This window comes from Saxophila tyrrhenica (genome assembly GCF_035928015.1).
Source record: "Saxophila tyrrhenica strain CCFEE 5935 chromosome Unknown scaffold_4, whole genome shotgun sequence".
NCBI classification, from domain to species: Eukaryota; Fungi; Ascomycota; class Dothideomycetes; order Mycosphaerellales; family Extremaceae; genus Saxophila; species Saxophila tyrrhenica.
The window spans coordinates 1,022,704-1,045,302 of record NW_027041736.1 but is presented as its reverse complement, the minus strand read 5'-3'; the positions used below and the strand labels follow the sequence as shown (position 1 = coordinate 1,045,302).

Sequence of the window (22,599 nt, the reverse complement as noted above, 5' to 3'; positions counted from 1 at the left end):
AAAGCGTTGGCAGAATGGCTTCAAACTCTCATCGCCGCGGAGAGCAGACGTTGGAATGAAGGTGGATTATGACGCCTCCCGAGGTGGCTTGACTTCGGCCCGCAATCGATCATCGCTTAATTTAGACTTCAGCCGGAATCCGGGGTTGCCTTGCATTGCATACTTGTCCTCTTCAAAGCGAAGAGTACACTTCGTTCTTTTTCAGGACCCTCCTCCGTCTTCACATCATAGCCCAACATGATCATACGGATACCAACCATCGCCATCGGCGCTCTCTGCCTCTCCTCCGTCCCCTTTGCCGCAGCACTCAGCGCCAGCGAGATACCGGCGGACACGCCTGTCTCGCAACTGATCGCGAGCGCTAATGCGAACCTGGCTCAGGGCAATGCCCATGATGCGCTGACGTACTTCGACATCGCTGTGCAACGGGATCCGAGCAACTACCTGACCATCTTCAAGCGAGGCGCAACATATCTCTCCTTGGGGCGGAATTCTCAGGCCAGCCGCGACTTTGATCAGGTGTTGCAGTTGAAGCCCGGGTTTGAGGGTGCGTTGACGCAGAGGGCGAAGATCAAGGGTCGGAACGCAGACTGGGCTGGGGCGAAGAAGGACTACTTGGCCGCTGGCAAGAAAGATGGTGAGGAGCTGGCGCAGTTAGACGAGGCGGAGGGTGCGGCGAAGTTGGCGGCGGATGCTGAGAAGGCGGCAGACTGGGAAAACTGTGTGACCCATGCGGGAACGGCGATCCTCGTTGCCGGCACATCGCTTGAACTGAGGCAACGGAGGTCAAGATGTCGGTTCGAGAAGGGAGAGGTGATGGAGGGCATCGCAGACTTGAACCACGCATTGCAGATCAACGCTGCCTTGACCGAGCCATACCTGCAAATTGCCGCGATGACATACTACTCCCTTGGTGAGACGGACAAAGGCATCACAGCGATATCAAAGTGCCTACACAACGATCCAGACAACAAAGCCTGCGCGAAACTCCGGAAGTCGCAGAAAGCAATCGACCGGACATTAAAGAAGTTCAACCAACTTTTCGAGAAACGACAATTTGCATCCGCAATTAAGCTATTAGTCCCACAAGGCGCCGAAGACCCAGGCCTCCTCCAGGAAGTATCGGATGACACAAAGGCATGGCGGGAGGCGGGCTACATTCACCCGCAAGCGTCATCCGGCCTCTACGGCAACCTCATCGACAAGACTTGCGAAGCCTACTACGAGATGAACAACGCCAAAAAGGCCAACCAGTACTGTGGCGAAGCTCTCACTTACAACCCGACCTCTCTTCCGGCCCTCTTCAACAAAGCACAACGACAAATCGATGCAGACGACTTCGAGCCGGCCATTTCGACACTCAACATCGCAAAGGAACACCACGGCGCGCAGCATCCCAAAGTCAACGAGCTGCTCCAAAACGCACACAACCTTCTCAAGCGCAGCAAGCAAAAAGACTACTACAAAGTCCTCGGCGTCTCGCGAGATGCCGACGAGCGTGACATCAAGCGCGCCTTCAGGAAGCTTACCGTTCAGAACCATCCAGACAAAGCGCACCAGAACGGCATCACGCAGGAGGAAGCGCAGAAGAAGATGGCGACCATCAACGAAGCGTACGAAGTGCTCAGCGATCCGGAGTTGAAGGCGAGATTCGACCGCGGTGACGATCCGAATGATCCGCAGTCAGGGCAGCAGCAGCCGTTCCAGGGCTCGCCGTTCGGGTTCGGAGGGGGAGGCCAGCCGGTGTTTTTCCAGCAGAGAGGTGGAGGAGGTGGTGGCAGCTTCAAGTTCCAGGCTGGAGGAGGAGGAGGAGGGTTTCCGTTTGGTGGTGGCGGAGGGTTTCCGGGTGGTTTCCCGTTCTAGGCTGTTATTGTTACTTTGCATGATTTTGGCGTTGGGTGATACCATCACGGAGAGCGTCGCATGGGAGGGTAAAGTGATCATGGCGTTATGTCATTCTACGCTTCATGTAGATACCTTACAATTCAAAGATCACCAGTGGTGCGTACTGCTCAACATCAACGACATTTCGTTAGAAGTGACTGCAAACGCTCGTTCCAGGACCCCTCTCCCTCTCCACTTCCGCATTAGGCAGGAGCTTTTTTCAGTTTCGAAAAACGTATTTGCAAAAGTTCGAGTACATGTACCTGCATGTACCCAGGTGTTCGTCAAGCCCATCCGATCTTCTAAACATACAAAACAAGATCCAAAAGAAATGCCGAAGCATTCAATTAAAAGTGCCAAAGATTGATAACGCGGCGTAGTGCGGTGGGCCAAGGATTCATCTGGTAAAAGGCAAGGTGAATGCTGATTAACCCAACCGCGCCGTCAGAGTCTAGATTTCACAAAAATGCCATATATCACAAAGCAAATTTGCCCTAGCTTCTGCCGAAGGCCCTGGCGCTCAACTCTCGTTCTTAGCACTCTCCCTTGCTCCAGTAGTCCGTTTCGGTGTTTGCATCAATCTTATCAAAGAGAACTTGATCCCGTAGGCAGCGTGCTGGCGTGCTGTTGACCGTACCGACGACGTGGAAAGGTCCGTGTCCGTAGGAAAAACGCCGGCAAAGGCAGGAATCAGGAATCGTCTCTATCCAGACCTCACTCTCCTTCTCTTCCACTCAAGCATTTAATTTGCAGGTTAAGCAAGTCGTCAAGCTTCGGTAACTGTGAAGGTGAATCGATCAATGCCTCGAAGCCGCAATTGCCGCTACGGCTGGGAGCTCAGTTGGAGGGCAACACATCATCCGGCGGGGCAAAACGACATGAGCTGGGATGGGAACGTCATGGTCATCAACAGCTGCCGGGGATAAAATGCAATGTCCGCCAGAGTAGATGTGTATTTATGTGGTAAAGCCGTGTAAGAATACTCTAACTACTCCTCACAATCCATTTCCAATTCTTCGGCGAATACAAACAAGATAAGACTTCCACCATGGCCTCAAAGTACCCCCAACGCAAAATCGGCGACGACAACGTCTCCGCCCAAGGCCTAGGATGCATGGTAAGTGTAACCGGTAGAAGGGTATCTCTAGTCTTGCTATACGTTGTCTCAAGACGAGCGGTGCCCTGACAGTACCTGCCCGACATTCCCGATGTTTTGAGACTTGCTAACCCTTATACCGTTTGATTTAGGGCATGTCCTTCTCTTATACTAGTTTCGGCGGTTTCGACAATGAGCAGTCGTACAAAGTCCTCACCAAAGCCGCGGATCTGTGAGTGAAGTTGGGTGGAACACGCATGTGCCGCTGCTATTTCTTAGACCTGAACGTCCCCAAGAGCTTGCCGGGCGAGATGACCTTCAAGGGGCGTTTCACCTACTAAAGCCTTCGGACAAGTAGGAGATAGTAGCCGGCACTACATCCTCCTCTCCCAATACAGCAAGGATATCAAGCTGACGTCTTTCAGAGGCGTTTCGCTTTGGGACACATCGGACGTCTACGGCCCACACACCAACGAGCAGCTCATCGGGAAGTGGTTCAAGGAGACCGGGCGTCGAAAGGAGATCTTCCTCTGCAGCAAATTCGGCAATCTGAGAGTCAACGGACAGCCGGCCGTGAGAGGCGACAAGGAGTATGTGCGTGAAGCGTGTCTGGCCAGTCTGGAACGGTTGAATACGGATGTTATTGATCTGTACTATCAACACCGTGTGGATGACAAGGTTCCGATCGAGGAGACGGTGCAGGCGATGGCGGAGCTGAAGAAGGAAGGGAAGATCAGGTACCTAGGCTTATCAGAGTGTTCGGCAGACTCACTTCGGAGAGCGCATGCGGTGCATCCCATTGCTGCTGCGCAGATGGAGTACTCGCCCTTCGCGCTGGAGATTGAGTCTGAGCAGACGAAGTTCCTGAAGACGGCGAGGGAGCTTGGAGTTAAGGTTATCGCGTACTCGCCGCTCGGTCGTGGGTTCTTGACCAATTCGATCAAGAACCGCTCCGACTTGGACGCAGGCGACAATCGACTCAACCACCCGCGGTTCTCTGAGGAGCACTTTGGTGAGAATTTGAAGCTCGTGCAGATTTTGGCGGATATTGCTTCGAAGAAGGGATGTACAGCTGGACAGCTTTCCATTGCTTGGGTGATGGCGCAAGGGTGAGTGTCAAAAGCAATCGAAAGGCTCCTTCCTGCATTTGCTGATCGGACGTCACAGGGACGACTTCATTCCTATCCCAGGCACAAAGCGTGAGAAGTACCTCGAAGAGAACGCGGGCGCCGCCGACGTAAAGCTCAGCAAGGACGAAGAGGCAGAGATCCGCAAGGCGATCGAGAGCACAGGCGGATCGAAGGGCGAGAGGTACCCGGCTGCCATGATGTCCAGGCTTTTCGGCGACAGCCCACCGTTGAAGAAGTGATGGATCTCACGGGTGGCTGTTCATGGTTTCGGAGTGCCAACCGTGCCAATTGCTGAGGCAGGCCCACAGGTAATTTCATCATCTGCGCCTATTGTCGAATCGTGAGTGGCGAGTTGGTTGATAGATTTGTTGAATCGTTCTGGAGGAGAAGCAGTTGTCCTTCCTATTTACTGGACTCCACAGTTCCACAGCCATGTGCGTGGCCTGTCCTGGGTGCTCTCCTGACTGATGATCCGCTCCTGTCATGGTTCTCCTGTTGTAGGTTGGCCCCGGTGGGCCTTTCCCGCCCGATGCGGCCTTTGCAGGATACGAGAACGAGAACTCGGCCTGCCGCGATCTCTCCGTGGGGCCGAAGATACTTCTTCCTGCGTGACCATGTTGCGGTGGCATCCAATATGACTCGATAAGGTCCAGCTCGTCCAGCTCCAAGAAGCGCCCGTGGTAATGCCCAGCGTCGGCGACAAGTTCTCACCGCGCCCCTTGGTGTGTGATGGCCGAGTCAACTGCAGCATCCCGAAGAGCAAGGCGTTTGCCATGTGGGCCTTTCCAGGAGGTAGGTTTCACAATCGCGTCTGGCCAATGGGAGAAGTCTGAATTTGTCTGAGCCTGCTTCTGGGCGTGTCGCTCGTTTTGGAAGCGACGCTAATGCCAGGGCTTAAAGCTACACTACATAACCAGCAAACAACACCCACCACGCTTGTCAAATCCTTCCTGCAACCACTTCCTTCCCTTCCTGCGCTCTGGACAGCAGCACCCGCTCGACTCCCCACGCTCATTATCAAGCGAACCAGCCCGGCACGGCATCAATAGTGCACCACCTTCTCTTCAGCCTCCTTACATTCCTTTAAGAGGAACGAGCCAATCGTCCAGCATTCCCCGGCATTCCAGCACCAGCAACACAACAGAGACGCAAGACGTCGCCTGAGTTCTCAAGCAGCTGATCTGTAAGTTCGTTTATGCATTCACATGTGTCTTTGACGGCCATGGTTCCCTTATCACGCGGACATTGAGCATTCGCACAATGGGTCACAAATAAGGCTCCCCGTCAATCGCATCTCGAAGATCGCAAAGAAAGAAACACCGAATATCAACATACAAATCACCATAACACTCGCTGACCGCCGCGGGACGGCAGCATACGAAGCACCACCAACACAATATCATCATGAAGTTCAGCATCGCTACCACCGTGGCGCTGTCCATGGCCGCCGCGGCAGTGCCGCACGGTCGCCGCCACCAGCATCAACACCCCAATCGCCGTGATGTGGTCGTCGACGTCGTCACTCAAGTTGCGACCCAGACTGCTCCAGTCGCCATGGTTTACGTCGACCAGAACGGTGCTCCCATGTACACCTCCTGGAACCAACAAGGCCAGAATCAGCCAACGACCTACGCCCAACCCACTCCGACAGCTACCGAGGCACCGGTGGACGCTTCTAGCTCCTCCGCCCCATCCAGCTCAGAGGCGCCGGCCGACTACCCAGCAGCATCCAGCTCTGAGTCAGCGGCACCTCCTGCTTACACTGCACCCTCCGGTGGCGCTGGCGCTGGCTCAATGGGCTACGGCATCTCCTACGCTCCTTACTCCAGCAGCGGCGAGTGCAAGACTGCCGACGAGATCAACAGCGACTTCAACTCCTTTGAGGGCTACGGTATGGTTAGGATCTACGGTACGGACTGTGACCAGGTTGGCAACGTTATCAAGGCTGCATCATCCAAGGGCATGAAGGTCTTCGCCGGCATCTTCGACATTTCTCAGGTTGAGTCTGAGGCGCAGACCCTCATTGACGCTGCCAAGGGCAACTGGGACACTATTGACACCGTCTCCGTTGGCAACGAGGTCGTGAACAACGGCGGATCTGCCTCGGACGTCGTCAATGCCATCAGCACCGCCCGCAGCATGCTCAAATCCGCCGGCTACAACGGCAAGGTCGTTACCGTGGACACATTCACTGCCATGATCGACAACCCCGAGCTCTGCCAAGCCTCCGATTACGCCGCAGCCAACTGCCACGCCTTCTTCAACTCCGACATCACCGCCGACCAAGCTGGCGAGTACGTCGCCTCTGAAGCCAAGCGTGTCCAGCAAGCCTGCGGTGGCAAGGACACCATCATCACGGAATCCGGCTGGCCATCCGCCGGCGACCCCAACGGCTCTGCAGTGCCCAGCCCAGAGAACCAGAAGGCAGCTATCAGCTCCCTGCGGAACCACTTCTCCAACAACATCGTCCTCTTCAGCGCGTTCAACGACGGCTGGAAGGACGACTTTGACGGCAGCTTCGGCGCCGAGCGGTACTGGGGTATCTATGGCAATGCGCCTGCGTAGAGCTGCGAGAGATCTTGAACGAAGATGAAGTGATTGCATAGCGTACGAGGTTCGCTCCATGAGAAATGAATGCAATGAGGCGCATCCGTGAAGGGGTTATATACAGTGGCATGGAGAGCTCGGTGCTCGGTTTGCATGAGTCTTGCAAGACTACCTTTCTGTAGAGCCCGTTGAACAGAGAAGTTTTTTACCATCATCTTTGATCCTCATTGTCTCCTTAGCAAATTCTGTTCCAATTGCATGTGAAGGTGTAGATGCTCTGTGCTTCGTGGAAGGACGAGAAGGAGTAGCTCTCGTGACACTGATCGACAGCACCTGACGCAACTTGATGCAACAACAACAGCTCTCGGTACACACCTGCTGTCACTCAAACGTAACAACACACATTCAAGAGTAAGGACCAATTACACCCTCTTCACCATACAATCTCATAACTTCGATACACCTTCAAACAATTCAACCTTCAAAACGCAGTCAAAACAGCTCCTCGCAACCCTCCTCGTCCTCACCACCGCCATCACCCTCACCCTCTTCTACCGCACTACCTCCTCCCTCTCCCCCCTCAACATCGGCAACCAAGCCTCCACCCCCGCGCGCAGGAGCCTAACCATGGCCTGGCGATCCTCCGGCGCCTCCAACGAAGCCCTCATCGAGAACCTCTCCCGCCACGGCCTCATCCCCTCCGACCGCGTCAAGAAAGCCATGCTAGGCGTCGACCGCGCGCACTACGCCCCCGCCGCTCCTTACCAAGACTCCCCGCAGTCGATCGGGCATCGAGCAACGATCTCTGCGCCGCACATGCACGCTTCGGCGTGTGAGTCGCTGCTGCCGTACTTGAAGCCTGGGTCACGAGTGCTGGATATTGGGTCCGGATCGGGGTATCTGACGCATGTGATGGCGGAGCTCGTGAAGCCTGGGGGCACGGTGGTGGGGGTGGAGCATATTCAGCCGTTGGTGGATATTGGGACGAACAACACGCGGAAGAGTGGGGAGGGCAGGGAGTTGATGGATAATGGTGGGATCAAGTATGTGAAGGCGGATGGAAGGCTGGGGTATCCGCAGGGCGCGCCGTATGACGCGATTCATGTTGGGGCGGCGGCGTCGGATTTTCATCAAGCGTTGATTGATCAGCTTAAAGCGCCGGGACGGTGAGTACACTTGCCATACCAAAGTTTTGGGGTTTTAGAACGCTGAGGATGATGGGAGGCTGTTCATGCCGGTCTCGAGGCCTTCGATGCTGACGCGGGTTATTAGGCTGTTCATTCCGGTGGAGGAGGCGTACATGCAGCACATCTATGTGATTGACAAGAAGGAGGATGGCAGTGTGGAGAGGAAGAAGGAGTATGGGGTGCAGTATGTTCCCTTGACCGATGCACCGGTTGATTGAGATATACGCGCAAGGACGTTATCTCGACAACTTCACGAAGACCACTAAGAAAGTGTCTGCTTTATCAAGCACGAGCATCTCCAGAAGAGGGTACCGCACTCGCTCCAGTGCGAACGACACGAGGCATGATGACGCAAAGGAGGAAGCGAGGCATGTACCATAGTATGTATTAGTCCGCACCAAGGTGTCTTCCAGCTACACGAACATCAAGTAAGCCACTTTTCCACTTTTCCACTTTTCTCCATCCAACATCCACCCCTTCAGCCCTATGTCTAAGCCCACACCATCTTCACCTCCATAGCCGCAAGACTCAAGTCCGCCATACCAAGCGCCCCATACGCCCTCACACACTCACAAACCAAATACCTCACCCTCCACACCGCCCTCATCAACTCCTTCGGCTCATCCACCGTCCTCCCGGGAATCGGCAACTGCTTCCCACACACGACCTTAAAATCCACCTCCTCCTCCCCTACTCTCCCCGCCACCCGGCACACCAACCGCACCTCCGCCCCAGCCCGCCACCTATACAGCTCGAACCGCCTCATCACCTTTACCGAGCGCGCCGGGATCGCGGGTAGATTGATCCGACCCCAGGTCGCGGCGTGGAAGGCGAAGCTGTTGCTGCGGAAGAACATGTGGTGTGCTTCGTGGTGGATTTGGCGCGACGTGAGGGAGAGGGCGAGGTAGGCGTCGACGGTGGAGCGCTCGTTTGCGACCGGGTTAATCAGGAGGTTGGTGTAGATTGCGGTGGGTTGGGTTAGGAGGTGGGAGATGATCATGTCGCGGAGTTCGCGGGGGAGGGTGAGGAGGCGGGACTGGGGTTGCTCGTTGTGGGGTTGGATGGTCGTTTTTGCAGTTTTGCTGCGGCGCGGTCGTGTGGTGTTGGGCTTGCTGGCGGGTGTTTCGGCTGGTCCGTCGTCCCTGGCGTCCCCTCTTGGATCGCGATGGCCAGCGGCTTTGCATCTGTGCAGCGGCGAACCGAAGGTTTGCTGTTGTGCTTGAGGTTCGTAGGGTGTAACAGGCGCGGTCACGGCAAGGCTGGAGGGAGACGCAGGCGTAGTGGAGTTACCCTGGGTTGGAAGGCGGTTGAGTCTGCAGCGCTTGCCCCAGCCATGTCCTTCGCGGTTACATGGCTTGTTCGTTGCGCGTGTCCCAGTAGCACGTCTCTCGATCGCCGGGCCAGGCTGGTGGGCAGGTCCGTCGATTCCGGGTTTCGAGGACAATGCGGCGACTCGATGGTCTTTGTTGTTGTCCATGATTCTCTGTATTGAATGTGGTGTGTTGAGACCTGGGAATGAAGATGCGTTGAAGTCCACGTCGACGAACTGCGCGCTTGTGTAAATTGCAAAGTAGGGAGGAGAAGGAAGAAAATCAAGTTCTCACCAGCCCGCGATGAATGTGCGACAATGAAATAAAATGCCACATTGTGCGAGGAAGGCTTACCGTGGTACAAGCCCTCGTGGTCAGCCAATTCACATGCGTACCATTCGCTCAACCTCACTAAGTGACAATACTCCACTTCTCACCATCATTCCTCTTCACCTGCCCCTTCTTCTCCATGTCACTCAGCAATAAGATGACCTCTTCATCTCCATACGTGAAAGTCGGCAGCACCATCTTGAGCAAGCTCGTGATACCCATCATCCCACCAATCTCTTTGGCACCCTGGTTGCGCAGCATGTTCGCAATGAATGTTTCGAACATCGGCGCGCTCTCGCGGAACATGGCATCCTGTGATTTCACTGCTGAGATCATGTCGTCGTGATGCTGTGCCTGTTGATGAAGAGGTTCGATCTCCATGTCCAGTCTCTCGAGGACGGCGTATGCGCCGGCCGATAGCTGGAACAGTACACTCTTGCTTGTCCAAAAGTGGAGTGCGTCCATCACGAGCTCCTCGTCCATCTGCAGCATCTCGGCTAGTTGTTCTGCGGTCAAGCCGACAGTGTCATCGTAGTCTTGAAATGCGTCGATCACACTTGCTCGCCATGCTGGAACGTCAGACTCTTCGATGGTTCTGTCTTCCAGATCCAACCGGACTGACACACGAGCCAGTGCTGGACGGAAGTGCAGTCGGCGCTGGCTTCCGAGCTCTCCGAATTTCTTTTCGAATGTGTTTTGCAGCGGCTCTAATGCTTGCGGTATGCGGAACTCGTCCGATCGTAGCTCGGGCCAGAAAAAGCTCGAGAGGATCTGAGTCTTGAAGTTGATCGTGCCGTTCTTGCTGAGCGAGGCTCCGGTCTCCGCAGGAGCACCAGTCCGCTTCGGATAGTAGAGGTCGCCGCGCTTGTTGGCCACCAGCTTGACGGCAGCCATAAACTGCGAGCGCTTGATGCGAGTCTGGAACAGCCTGTACAGCGAGGAAAGAGTGATGCCTCCTTCCGTTATTGCTGCTTGGATCTCTTTTGGCGTAGGCGCAGCATCTGTCCCATAGTTCGCCAACGGATTGATACGCTTGCCCAGAGCTACAGAATCTCGCATGTCTTTGAGCATGACATCCGCAGCCTGCAGCTTCGTGGCGTCCAGGCGTGATTTCAGGAGCTCAACCAGCCTGGTCTCCTTGACAAAGCTGGGATCTGTTGCGTGCAGCAGATGCTGTGCCAGTACACTTGTGACCTCCGTGATGAATTCCTCCTGTTCAAAGAGCCCAAGTATCTGAGCAATGACGTCTTCTGACTTGGAAGAGCGGTAGTCGGGGCCTGCGTCGATTGGATCCGGCATCCATTCCATGTCATCCCAGTTCAGCATGTGGTGCTCGCTGCTACCCCCAAGTGCTGTGTTGGAGACCTCCAGTGTGATGTCTGTACAGACTCGATCGACTTCACTCGTAGCCACGTTCCCATTCTCGTCCACATCGGCCAGGAAGCTCACTGCAATGATAGTGACAGTGTCGTCTCGAGCACGAAGATAGTTGCGAATCGGCACTGCGACTTTCTCGAGGAGCACGCCTCGTCCGTCGAGCGCTTTAAAAGCGTGAATGACGTTGACATACAAGCCTAGGATGTCCGAAGTACTGGCGCCAGCATGTAATAAGCGTCGCTGCATCTGCTCGATAAAGCTTTGGCAGACGTGAGCTTTGTCCGTCTGAGTACCGGCGCTGAGATACTCCCAGATGTCCAGTATGGCTCCCGTGCTCGCGGGCCAGGCTTTGACGTAGTCGAAAAGCGAGCTGGTCCTCGAATGGCCAAGATTATTAACTGCAATTGAGGTGAGCTGCTCAGCGTCTGCAGCACCCAGCTTCATCCAATTATTCCCTTTGAGTGCTGCGAGCGCCCTTTCGACCTGCGGGATGACCAGGCTGGACATCCAGGAACGGAGCCTTGTGAGCACAGATCGATGACCAGTCCAGTCCACTTGAAAGCATCGTCGCTCGATACCTGGGCCTTGCAACAGCCTGTGAATGGCTTGTGCAAACGCGCGTTCGCCAATCAGTCCTCCAAGACCGACTTCATGGAGCTCGGACAGCGGTAGTTGACTCAGATCGAACTGGCAGTGACATTGGCCATCCTTGAGACATCTCTCGGGGTTGCTCGACTGCAGCAGCGACTGCTCGAGACGCTGATAGATGACACCAGTGAGGGTCTTCTGCAACCGTTGCTGTGGAAGGGAATGCAGCACCAGAGTATGAAAGCTGCGCAGCGCTTGTGTTCTGAAGGACGTTACATGATCCTTTCGTCCTCCCGGCGGTATGCTCGATATTAGGGTCTCCAGACGACTAATGTAGTATTGTTGTGCATTGAGGAGCAACTGCAGCGTGTCCCGAAGGACATCATTAGCCTTTGACAGCGGGATCGGCTGCTCCCAGGCCTGCAACTCTGGAAGAACAAATGTTCGCAAGTGCACACCAATTTCGTTCGCGTACCAAGCAGCGAGGTCTTTCTGAGACTGTCCATTCTGTAGCAGGTAGAAAAAGGCTTCAAGGATATCTCTCCCGACTGGTCTGCCCTCCTCGGACTGTGTTGAAAGGGCGAGGTGTCTGGTCGCCGTACTCCAGGCCCGAGTGAACCTCACAGTCTCGTCGGGCTCCTCTCTGAAGCTGCCGAAGCCTCCGAATGGCGCACCAGGGGACGAGATAGAGCCAATGTTTGGTGTTGACTCCGGAGTAGGTGTGGTGAAGTTGGTCTTGGGAAAGACCGACAGGAAGAGGCTATCATGGCGGTGTCCACTGGAGGGACTCGCTACCGCTGCCGCCATGATGCATTTCCGGCTGTCGTTCTCTGGTCTTCCTGGTCTTCCTGGCTTTATCGAGTGATGTTGATCGACGCGAGGCCTCCACGCGATCACATGACTGACCTAGCGTTGGGTTCGCGCTTTCTTCACAAGCGCCGCGGTGTGACGTAGACAGGGTTGGAAACTTGAACTCGGCATTGAAAGAGTTGCACGGCACCTGCCTCTCGCAAACAACAAACTCCTCCTGCTGTACCTCCTCCTCCTCCACAAACATTTTGCACCATCCATACACCACTCCAACCAACAGCATGTCTAAGAGATCAGGCATGGCTAACGGCGCGACCAAAGACACCGGCAGCTCCAGCGCGGGCAAACGTACGCCCTCCTACTCCCTAAACACGGCCTCACCAACTAACAACCCTCCAGCGCAGGACAAACAAGCCGTCCTTCTCAACGCTCAGAACCCAGGCCACTTCAGCCTCATGCGCGCCTACCACCTTGCCGACTTCATCACGCTCATGAATGGCTTCTGCGGCTTCATGTCCATCACCTCGTCCATGCGCTACTGCATCAACCCCACCGACACGGGCAAGTTGTGGCTGGCGCTGGGTTTCATGCCGTTCGGTCTGTTCTTCGACTTCTTCGACGGGAAAGTCGCGAGGTGGAGGGGTAAGAGCAGTTTGATGGGGCAGGAATTGGACTCGTTGGCGGATTTGGTATGTACACAATGTCCCCCTCCGCTATAAGGCATGAGTGCTGACAGTTCTTCTAGATCTCCTTCGGCGTCGCCCCAGCCAGTTGCGCCTTCGCCATCGGCATGCGCACGGCACTCGACCAACTCCTGCTCACCGTCTTCGTGGTTGGTGGGTTGGCACGTTTAGCACGCTTCAACGTCACGACCGGCAATGTCCCGAAAGACTCTACCGGCAAGGCGAGCTACTTCGAGGGTCTGCCAATTCCAACGAGCTTGACGATCGCCGGTTTGATGGGCTACTGGACGTACCAAGGCTGGCTGCAGGACCAGATACCGTTTGGCACAGTCGCACAGGGGACGCTGTTGGAGGTGCATCCGATTGTGGGACTCTTTGTGGTGCACGCCTGCTGCATGATCTCGCGGACTATGCATGTCCCGAAGCCGTAAAGGTACGGAGGGAACGGGAAGCAGAAAACGGCGGCCGAAGCACGGAGTTGGGCAAGCGACGGTGTTGGTTCGTAAGGATACCATAAGGCATGCTTGCTATAGGTCCGAAATGAGACATGTGATTCAACATCATTCGTGCATTCATGCTTTACGTAGTTGCAAACACCGCGCCAATGCACTGACTGTATGCAAGCCCACCATGGCTTTCCAACACAAGACCCCTATGCTATTGCTCCGGCACACTCGCCTCCGGCTTACTCTTACTCTGATCCCTCAAAAACTCCTCCACTGCCTTCCCATCCATCTTGTCAACCGCCGGATCCTCCTTCTTCGCCGGCGCTGGCTCCTTACTCTCCTCCTCCTTCTCCCCTCCCATGCCCACAGCACTCATCACAGTCGTCGGCAACTGCTTCGCCTGCTCGAGAGTCTGCGCCGCCATATCCTTCGCCTGGTCCATCGCCGTCGGTTGCGGGTCTTCGGGGATCTTCATCGGGTGTTCTTTCGGCGCTTGTCCGACTGTGTTCGGTTCCATGATCGCTTGCTGCTCCCCTCCGCTGTCGGTTTTGGTCGCGGGTGTCCCGCCTGCTACTTGGCCTTCTGCGTGCGTGCCGGATTGTTGCACGTAGCGAGTAGATGATGTGCCTTCTCTTGCGGCGGCTGCCGCGTCACCATTGCTTTCCGTCATGCTTGGATTTGCGGGCGTCTTGTCTTGTACCGCTGGTATTTGCGCTGATGTTGTATGAAACAAACTCTTGTTATCCGCCCTGCCAGGAGACAGCGCCAGCCGCGCAACGCCCTCCTTCGGGTGGAGCTGTCCGATGACGTTGTTCCTTGGCTTGTTGTTCTCCGTCCCGATGGCTGTTGCGACCAAGTCACCATCCTTGTCGTACTCCCATTTTATTGGTCCAATTGGGAGAGTGCGGTGGCCTTTGTACTCTATATGCTCTTTCCATCTCAAACTGTTGGCAATAGCAGGTTCGAGACTAGGCATATCGCCGAACTGCCATTCGAGAGTGCCGCCGTACTTCTTAGGGACGTTTTCGAGGTCGACGTATTTTGCCAGGGTGGAGGCCATATCGCTCTCGGAAAGGATGAAGATTTTTTGCTACACCAGAGCGTCAGCCATGCCACTACAATGACTTCTTAGTCTCGAGAACGCACCACTGTGATCGGGTCAAACCACTTCTGCGCCCACTGCCAGATCGTAGGGAAAAACGAAGGCGCTCCAATGACGAATATCCTGTCCAGTGTTTCCGGGTAGTATGCTGTAGCCAGCTTACTCGCATCGCTCATGTGGTTGCGCAGATTCCATAGCTTCGCGAATCCAACACCTCCAAGGTCGACAATGTTATTGCTCTGGCTGATCGGAGTCTCTGCATTGGCGCGGTTTGGTATCGCAGAACACAGTGGAAGGACGAATCGGCAGAGGTTCTCGTAGAGCGCAAACAGCTTCAGCATCTTCCATGGCACTTTCGTGTTGGTTGACTGCTTCTTGTTGTCCTTGCTGCTCGAGTACGCCGACACATCCTTCGCATTGATACTATTGATCTCGTAGACGTAGAGTGGTATGCCGCGCTTGTCTCGTCGTCCCGTCCATTGTGGGTAGAGTTTCCTCGTCTGGTCATATTCCTGAGCGTCTATTGTTTCATACAGCTTGTCCAGCTGGTTCTCCTTCCGCCAATCCTCGGTATCCTTGAATTGTCCGAATGCCTGTTCTGGCACGAACTTGCGAGCTCTCAGATATCGAAGGAGAGTCTCATCGTCGTGAGTCGGTGGAGTCTTCTCATCGCCGGGGTCGTAGTAGCCTTTCTGCTGCGACAGTTTTTTGAACCGATCGAGCGCTCCTATTTGGCCTTCTGATAGATGCGCGACATGTCCGGAGGGCCACTGTATGACAATCAGCATCAAAGTTCGAGAGGGTAAGCTTCTTGAGGAGGCATGGGCTTACCTACTGTATACGAGTTGACTCTGCTGAGGTCCGCGCCGTCTGCTGTGTCGCCCATTGCAACTTGCAAAGAATGTAGCGGCTCAGATCAAGATGCAGATCTCGCGCGACATCATATATACTTCATCACAGATCTACGGCGCACATGCATCTCGGAAAACCCGGAGGCCTCGGGATGACGCTTGAGACAGCTGATGAGAGCAGCCAAGTCACGAAGCCGGACATTTCGAAGACCCATATCCGACTCAGATGGGCATCTCGGCATCCAGACATCTCTCAGTGGCCGCAACAGGAGACTGGTCGTGCTGTTTGTCATCCTCGACCGAGAGAATCGAGTCTACGGGCGTATTGTATTGGTACTCAGCTTACTACAAGTTGACCAACCCGTCAGTGCCGGTCTTAACATGTGGCAATCTCGGCATCCTGTCTCGATGCTGAGCTGCTGCGGTCTGGTAGACGGCGACCATCCGGCCTTGTCCTTCTTAACAGCGGAGTCAAGCATACGAGAGCTATACGACTACAGACCACATTGCAGATTCCTGCCAACATGGGTCTAGCTCGCACGAATGCAGAGAGCCGCCCCCTCATCACGAGTATAGCTGTGGAAACATAACCCGGTAACTCTCGTATATCGTACATGGCTAGGTGATAGTGCCTCAGTACGGTATGGCAGCCTCATTACCAAGCATCGAACAGTCCCTTCCCACGCAGAAAGACCTCTACTACGCAGGCGGCTGGCATAAGCCTAGAAACGGCGACTACAGAGACACCTTTAACCCTGGGAATGGCCAAGTAATTGACAAGATCAGTCATGCCGGCGTCGACGATACCGTTGCCGCAATCGAAGCAGCCAACAAAGCATTTCCGACATGGCGAGCAACACCTCCACAGCAGAGAGCAGCGACCATGCGGAAGGCAGCCACAGTCCTTCGAGAGCATGCCTCAGATCTGGCACTCTTGGATGCCTATAACACTGGCAATCCCGTCGCAGAGATGCTTGCCGATGCCAATGTCGCAGCAGCGCAGCTTGACTACTTTGCTGGACTCATTCCAATGCTCAAGGGTGAAACCATACCAGGGGCAGACGATCACTTCCATTACACGCTGAGAGAGCCACTTGGCGTGGTAGCTCGTATCGTCGCGTTCAACCATCCTGTCATGTTCGCTGCCGGTAAAATGGCGGCACCTCTAGCAGCTGGAAACACTGTGATCGTCAAGCCCCCAGAACAGGCTCCTTTGTCGTGTTTGCGGCTAGCAGAGATCTTTGCAGACGTGTTCCCGCCCGGTGTGGTCAACGTTCTCCCGGGCGGCGGCGAGTGTGGCAAGACGTTGAGCAGCCACAGACTGGTCAGGAAGGTGACGCTGATTGGGAGTGTATTGACGGGAAGAGCTATCGCCAGATCAGCAGCAGATACGCTGAAGCCGACGCTTTTCGAGCTAGGCGGCAAGAATGCTTTGATCGCTTTTCCGGACGCAGATATGGAGAAGCTGGTCGTCGGTATATCGAGAGGGATGAACTTCACCTGGGCTGGCCAATCTTGTGGGTCGACTTCTCGCGTGTTCCTGCACGATTCGATACATGATGAAGTGCTGGATAAGGTAGTCAACTACGTCAAAGCTAACTTCAAGCCTGGAGTACCGACCGAGATGGCGACGACAATGGGTCCCGTGATCAGCAAAGCAGCTGAGGAGCGGGTACTCGGCTACATCGAGTCAGGAAAGCAGGAGGGCGCAAAGCTGGTCTGTGGTGGTCGAAAGCCAGACGGCGACGACAAAATCAAGGGCGGGTACTTCATCGAGCCCACGATCTTCTCGAACGTCAAGCCGGAGATGAAGATTGCCCGGGAAGAGATCTTCGGCCCGGTCATGTCTATCTTCAAATGGACCGATGAAGCTGAGATGCTGAAGCAGGTCAACGATACGGAGTATGGTCTGACAGCATCGATCTACACGCGAGACATTGCAACAGCTCAAGACGTTGTGCGGAAGGTCGAGGCTGGGTTTGTTTGGGTCAACCAGGTCGGCAGGCACTTCTTGGGCGTACCGTTCGGCGGCTACAAAGAGTCAGGCGGTGGTCGGGAGGAGAGCTTCGAGGAGATGCTGTCCTTTACGCAGATGAAGACTGTTAATGTTTCTATTGCGAGGTAGTATGAACAGCTTCACATCAGCGCACCGGCATTACTTCGCCTTCTCGAGCGCAGACGAGTAGCCTTCGGGCAGCACCCGAACGTCCAAGACCACTGTCTTGCCATCCTTGACCGCCTGTACAGCCTTCTCAAGCGCACCCTGCAACTCAGAGGCCTTTGCAACCTGCTTGTCCGACACGATCGTGCACCCAAGCCCATCTGCTATCTTGTGAATATCAGGAGCTGGATCGTCAAGCCTCATGCCAACCCATTTGTTCTCGACCGGCCGCCCACGATGCTTTGCGACTCGCTCTTGGTGGACTTCGTCGTTGTAGTAGCTGCCATTGTTGGCAATGATTGCCAGCAGAGGAAGGCGGTACCGTGCTGCTGTCCATAGTGCACTTGATCCCATGCAGAAGTCGCCATCACCGATCACAGCCACCGGTAGTAACGAAGAGGAGATCTCTCGAAGCCCTAATGCTGTCCCCACGACTTGGCCAGGTCCGGACCCGATTCCCGCACCGCCATCCATTCCCATGAATGCCAACGGGTTTGGAGCTCGTAAATCAGCACCTTTCCAGCCTAGAGGTACTCTGACGAGACATATCTTGTCCGATGGTACGACGGTATAAAGTGCATGTGCGAGGTCAGACATGAAGATGTCTTCGCCTCCCGATCCTCCTGGCACTCCGTTCATCACCGCACTCGGATCTGCTGGTGAATCAGGCCAATCTCTTGGTTTCTGCTCTGTGTTGTCGTCGGCCATCAGAATCGAGCTTATAGTAGCATCAGGATCCGCCCTGACCATACGGTCTGCCGGCGGAAGGCCAAAGTGATCTTTGGACCACCCATTGTGTAACGCGGAGTCCAAGGAGACGTGGATGACTCTCGCCGATGGTTCCACTTTAGGGTCATGGGCAGCTTTGAGAGCACCTGCAAGATCAACCCAGTCCCAGGAGATGATCAAGTCTGCCGAACGGATGATCTCAGACGTATCTGGTGGGTTGAAGATGCTTGGTGCTGCTGCATGTAGTCGATGCTCTGTTGGGAAAGCAGCAGCTTGCTTCAGGTCTGTGATCACTCTCGCACCGTGCCTTTCGGCCAGCTTGACTCGTTTGTCCCAGGAGCTCTGCGACTGATTCACCCTCCCGAACATGAACAAAGGTCGCTTCGAGCTTCGAAGAGCCTCAGCTATTCGTATCGTATCGTCGAGGGAAGGTCCAGGAGGCGAAACATTCAGATATCGAGCTGTGTCCGGAAATTGCAGGGTCTTCGGGTCGACTTTATCTTCCTGCAGACCAAGATCAAGGCAAACGTAGACTGGTGCACAAGGCTTCGACGAAGTATACGCCGTTGCTTGCACGAGACTCGCAATTGCCGCGTTGGGCGAGTGCGGCTGGTCGTCGAACTTGATGAAACCGCGAATCATGGCTGCTTGGTCGGTTGCTGTGTGTAGCCAGTCGATCCATGGACGTCGTCTCGTGGCGTCGACTGGTTTGGTAGTCGCTGTCAGCGGGATGTCTCCTTGATTGATCAAACGACTTACGAGGTCCAGTCGCTCCAAGAATCAACATCGGTACCCGATCGGTGAATGCGTTATAGATGGCCATGATGGCATGCATAAGGCCGACGTTCGCGTGTAGGCCAACAGCCATTGGTTTGCCCGTGACTTTAGCATAGCCGTGTGCGATAGCAACTGCGTGCTCCTACGGCAGCAGGTAAGCACGATGTTGTCTGAATGATATATCTAACCGTTGTCACACCTCATGAAGGCAAACCAGCATCTCAGGCGCAGCATTTCCTCTGTAATTCACCAGACTGTCATGGAGCCCACGGTACGAAGATCCCGGCACAAGAGCCATGTATTTCATATCCAGTCGTGCAAGCTGTTCGGCAATGGCATCACTGCCATATCCAATGTCTGCATTGGAACTCGCGGGTGGTTTGTCCGACAGTCGAGGTCCATGGTCCTGCTTGGAAGTAGCCATTCTGTTCAACCTGATTTCGTTAGTGAATGGGTCTGGTAATACTCGAACAAGTATCACAGTTTGCTGCGGTTGTTGAACTGTCACGGATGGTCAACAAATAGACCGGGTACCTTGTGCTCGCCGAAGACGGTGAACGCTTCTCCGCACTTTTCTCGTCTTCCCACGAACGTCAAGTGCAGTCATTAAAAGTGCTTCGTACGAGGTGGTGCAGAGAGTTTGTGTGCAAAGACAAGCTGTGCGACTGATACAACTGAGCTCAGGTCAGCAGGCTGCTTTGGCATGAGTCCATATTAGAAATGACTCCCGCAACCTCAAAGGCATTCCATCAAGCTCAGCGGCCCGCCAAAATGGACTCATATTCTATATACCAGACACAAAAAGACCGTATAGAGCACAGCCCATCAGGCGTGAATATCGCTAGAACTGATCGACTTGCGCACAAGTATGACCCTTCGGACTGGAGCGCGACATTCGTTGGCGACATGTACTTCCAAAGCATTTTCGACGCAGCATTGAACACTGTACTGCAAGACACTGTTAGCTATAAGACTCTCTGTCTTCCTCGAGTATACCATCGACCTTACCATAACCTCCAACATCACCAGCCTTCGATCCATCGAACCACACAACGACCAGGCTTCACTCCACGACTTCGTACTTGGCCTTACCAACACCCACAACTCTCAACTCACCCATACGCACCATGTCTTTCAGAGCCATGGCCACGCAAGCAAACGCGGCCCTCGAACTCTCGAGTGAACTGCCCATGCGAATTGACGACCTCCAAGCCCAGACCACAGCTGGCCAGCAAGCAGACGTCGAAAAGAATCCAGCCTTGTACCAGGAGTACGGATTAATCCAGGGAGACCTCATTCTCCGCATCAAACAACTCCAGGCCCAAGAGCAGCTCAACAGCGCTGGCCAGACGACGTTGCAGGCGCTCAAGAACCGACTTTTGATTCTCGACGTCCAAATGGCCAGTCTTACGAGGCATTCGAGCCCACAGTCGGGAGAGCTTGGTGCAGGGGCCAGTAAGTCAATGGCTGGTGGAAGTGTGACGGCGCATGGCTGCGGATGGAAAGGAAGTGCTGATCACCTTATGCCTCCAGAGTCCGGTGATTTCCCAGCGGATGCTGAGTCCTCAACGACTGTAGGGGATGGTCAAGTGCCCGCTGGGAGCCTTGCAGACATCATCCCATTGCCCGTCATCCCAAAGCCACCACCCCAGGTCAGCGAAGGCTCCGAGGCTGTCTCCGAGACACCAGCATTGAGATCGTCTTGGCCGCTCTTATACCGGATCATGGACCTCGATCCGAAGACCCCGGACGGCGTCTTCGACAAGGAGCTGAAACGGTGAGTTTGTCGAGGTCGTATTCGCGCTTATGGATGGTTTTGCTGACCTGAACCACAGCTGCCTGAAGGCGCTTTTCGACAGACACTATCCAGGCGAATGGCCGAACGATCGTTGGGCGCCTGGGCGATGGGAAGCCTGTGAGAAAGCGTACCGGATCCTCGCTGAGCCAGCGAGCAGGCAGTTGTACGACGATGACGGGGAGGTGCCATCCAGCCTAAAGGGGTATGACGCCACGCAGTTGCATGGCAGGCATGTCGCAAGAGGCCTTAGTCATATGGTATGAGTAGACATCCAGGCATGGTTCGCGGGGGTGTTTGAATTCTGTAGATAATTGATTCTGTATACTTGTCAACTGGCACTATGCATCCTGCTAAATGGGGTATTACTTCGTTCATAAGATCACCACCCCGAAACGCCCGCCCGATCACACGCTGAACGCTCTCATCGCCACAGCCATATCTCATTAGCTCTCCAGCTCGATAGGTTCAGCCCTTCCTCCCAAACAACCGCCCAAAGCCGAACTTCTTCTTCTGATTGTTGTTGCAAGCGAGCTGATTGACTGGCCAGCCATTGGTGTAAGCCTCCCTATTGAGGATGGACATCCGGTCGAAGTCATACGGCTCAGCCCACTTATGGAGAGGTATCTCGCCGATCTTCGTCTGATCCGATGCAACTGAGTAGTAGGTCGGTGTTGGCTTTCGTCGCCTCGGGGGAAGGTCAGCACTTGAGACTGCTGCCATGTTTGGAATTGGAGGCATGGGCTCGAAAGTAGGTGGCAGGGTTGATTGCAGGCGAGGCGTCGACTGGGCTGCCCTTCGACCACCAACGTTCGACATGATGGGTTGGCTCTCGAAGGCACCGATCGACTGCTGACGACGAGCCTTGGGCCGCTCAGACGCCAGTTTCTCCCGCTTCGAGGTTTGAGGAACAGTGTCAAAGGCTGCGTACTCGGGCGGTGGCGTCGCCAATGGCGTCGAGACTGCTGTCGAAGACTCAGAGGCGCTCTTCGAGTGTGATGACGACCCCGAGCTTGACTTCTTCCTCCGCTCGCCAGGCCTGACCAACGCTATCTGCGAAGGTTTCGACGAGTTCTCGATCACGACCTGCGCGATCATCGGACCACGAACTTTAGCGGACTTGGTTGGAGGCGCGCGCTGCTTCTTAGGAGCATGTTCCCGCCCTCTTGGAGCAGCGACCCGGTTATCGGTGTTCTGCCGGTCCTCAGGTGCGATCGCCAATGGTCGCTTTAGACGTGCCATGCGCATGAACAAATGCCTGAGTGTGCGACATGTATCGACTCGAGAGCGCTCAGAGAGATCCGTGAGCGACTGGTAGTCCAGCTGCACGCCATTCTTGTCGTTGCTCAGGAAGGATGAGATGATGCTGACCAGGCCAGTGTTTAGCCTGAGGATGATCTCGGCCAGGCTTGTCTGTGCGATGGCTATGAAGATATGTCAGTGGCAATGCCCACCCGCCGTGCGTCTTCCCAAGCATACCGTCTCCAATCTCAAAGTCTTGCCCTGCCCCATACACGTTCCTCTGGTACTCTCGCGCTATGTCCTCGGGCCCTTGTCGCAACGATCTTGACAGGCTCAACTCTTCTTCGTCCACTTTATCCAGCTTCTTCGACCGCTTTCGCCTCCGTCTCTTGTCTCGAAGCTTCTTGAATACATCTAGACCGTTACTGAAGGATCCTACGATCGATATCACGCAGCTTGCGACGTTGGTGTACGCCATGGTGAGTGTATCCGAACGTTGTTATTGGGAGGCTGGGAAGCTCATATCCAAGACGTAGGAGGCCTCACAACGTCGC

General features: G+C 54.9%; 11 protein-coding genes across 11 annotated transcripts; 7 read left to right on the top strand and 4 right to left on the bottom strand.

Annotated features, from left to right (window-relative positions):
• Positions 1 to 237: 237 nt before the first annotated feature.
• On the top strand, positions 238 to 1,863 carry LTR77_003074 (uncharacterized protein; the record flags this gene model as incomplete). The annotated part of the gene is made up of 2 exons (XM_064800331.1): positions 238 to 913; positions 968 to 1,863. The coding sequence occupies 2 exons, from the start codon at positions 238 to 240 to the stop codon at positions 1,861 to 1,863; spliced, it is 1,572 nt and encodes a 523-aa protein (XP_064661670.1).
• Positions 1,864 to 2,932: 1,069 nt separating this feature from the next.
• On the top strand, positions 2,933 to 4,349 carry LTR77_003073 (uncharacterized protein; the record flags this gene model as incomplete). Its single annotated transcript, XM_064800330.1, has 4 exons — positions 2,933 to 3,001; positions 3,133 to 3,212; positions 3,406 to 4,089; positions 4,148 to 4,349. 4 exons carry the CDS (start codon positions 2,933 to 2,935, stop codon positions 4,347 to 4,349), a joined length of 1,035 nt encoding a protein of 344 aa, XP_064661669.1.
• Positions 4,350 to 5,514: 1,165 nt separating this feature from the next.
• On the top strand, positions 5,515 to 6,675 carry MP65 (Cell surface mannoprotein mp65; the record flags this gene model as incomplete). The annotated part of the gene is made up of 2 exons (XM_064800329.1): positions 5,515 to 6,006; positions 6,037 to 6,675. 2 exons carry the CDS (start codon positions 5,515 to 5,517, stop codon positions 6,673 to 6,675), a joined length of 1,131 nt encoding a protein of 376 aa, XP_064661668.1.
• Positions 6,676 to 7,284: 609 nt separating this feature from the next.
• Positions 7,285 to 8,062, top strand: LTR77_003071 (uncharacterized protein; the record flags this gene model as incomplete). Its single annotated transcript, XM_064800328.1, has 2 exons — positions 7,285 to 7,823; positions 7,930 to 8,062. The coding sequence occupies 2 exons, from the start codon at positions 7,285 to 7,287 to the stop codon at positions 8,060 to 8,062; spliced, it is 672 nt and encodes a 223-aa protein (XP_064661667.1).
• A 272-nt stretch (positions 8,063 to 8,334) lies between these two features.
• Positions 8,335 to 12,256, bottom strand: LTR77_003070 (uncharacterized protein; the record flags this gene model as incomplete). The annotated part of the gene is made up of 2 exons (XM_064800327.1): positions 8,335 to 9,353; positions 9,592 to 12,256. 2 exons carry the CDS (start codon positions 12,254 to 12,256, stop codon positions 8,335 to 8,337), a joined length of 3,684 nt encoding a protein of 1,227 aa, XP_064661666.1.
• Positions 12,257 to 12,540: 284 nt separating this feature from the next.
• On the top strand, positions 12,541 to 13,373 carry CHO1 (CDP-diacylglycerol-serine O-phosphatidyltransferase; the record flags this gene model as incomplete). Its single annotated transcript, XM_064800326.1, has 2 exons — positions 12,541 to 12,948; positions 13,005 to 13,373. The coding sequence occupies 2 exons, from the start codon at positions 12,541 to 12,543 to the stop codon at positions 13,371 to 13,373; spliced, it is 777 nt and encodes a 258-aa protein (XP_064661665.1).
• Positions 13,374 to 13,599: 226 nt separating this feature from the next.
• Positions 13,600 to 15,376, bottom strand: LTR77_003068 (uncharacterized protein; the record flags this gene model as incomplete). The annotated part of the gene is made up of 3 exons (XM_064800325.1): positions 13,600 to 14,478; positions 14,535 to 15,260; positions 15,326 to 15,376. 3 exons carry the CDS (start codon positions 15,374 to 15,376, stop codon positions 13,600 to 13,602), a joined length of 1,656 nt encoding a protein of 551 aa, XP_064661664.1.
• A 489-nt stretch (positions 15,377 to 15,865) lies between these two features.
• Positions 15,866 to 17,466, top strand: LTR77_003067 (uncharacterized protein; the record flags this gene model as incomplete). The annotated part of the gene is made up of 2 exons (XM_064800324.1): positions 15,866 to 15,911; positions 15,992 to 17,466. 2 exons carry the CDS (start codon positions 15,866 to 15,868, stop codon positions 17,464 to 17,466), a joined length of 1,521 nt encoding a protein of 506 aa, XP_064661663.1.
• A 30-nt stretch (positions 17,467 to 17,496) lies between these two features.
• On the bottom strand, positions 17,497 to 19,432 carry LTR77_003066 (uncharacterized protein; the record flags this gene model as incomplete). The annotated part of the gene is made up of 3 exons (XM_064800323.1): positions 17,497 to 18,935; positions 18,991 to 19,150; positions 19,208 to 19,432. 3 exons carry the CDS (start codon positions 19,430 to 19,432, stop codon positions 17,497 to 17,499), a joined length of 1,824 nt encoding a protein of 607 aa, XP_064661662.1.
• Positions 19,433 to 20,135: 703 nt separating this feature from the next.
• LTR77_003065 (uncharacterized protein) lies at positions 20,136 to 21,069 on the top strand (the record flags this gene model as incomplete). Its single annotated transcript, XM_064800322.1, has 2 exons — positions 20,136 to 20,785; positions 20,844 to 21,069. 2 exons carry the CDS (start codon positions 20,136 to 20,138, stop codon positions 21,067 to 21,069), a joined length of 876 nt encoding a protein of 291 aa, XP_064661661.1.
• Positions 21,070 to 21,271: 202 nt separating this feature from the next.
• On the bottom strand, positions 21,272 to 22,523 carry LTR77_003064 (uncharacterized protein; the record flags this gene model as incomplete). The annotated part of the gene is made up of 2 exons (XM_064800321.1): positions 21,272 to 22,227; positions 22,283 to 22,523. 2 exons carry the CDS (start codon positions 22,521 to 22,523, stop codon positions 21,272 to 21,274), a joined length of 1,197 nt encoding a protein of 398 aa, XP_064661660.1.
• Positions 22,524 to 22,599: the final 76 nt, after the last annotated feature.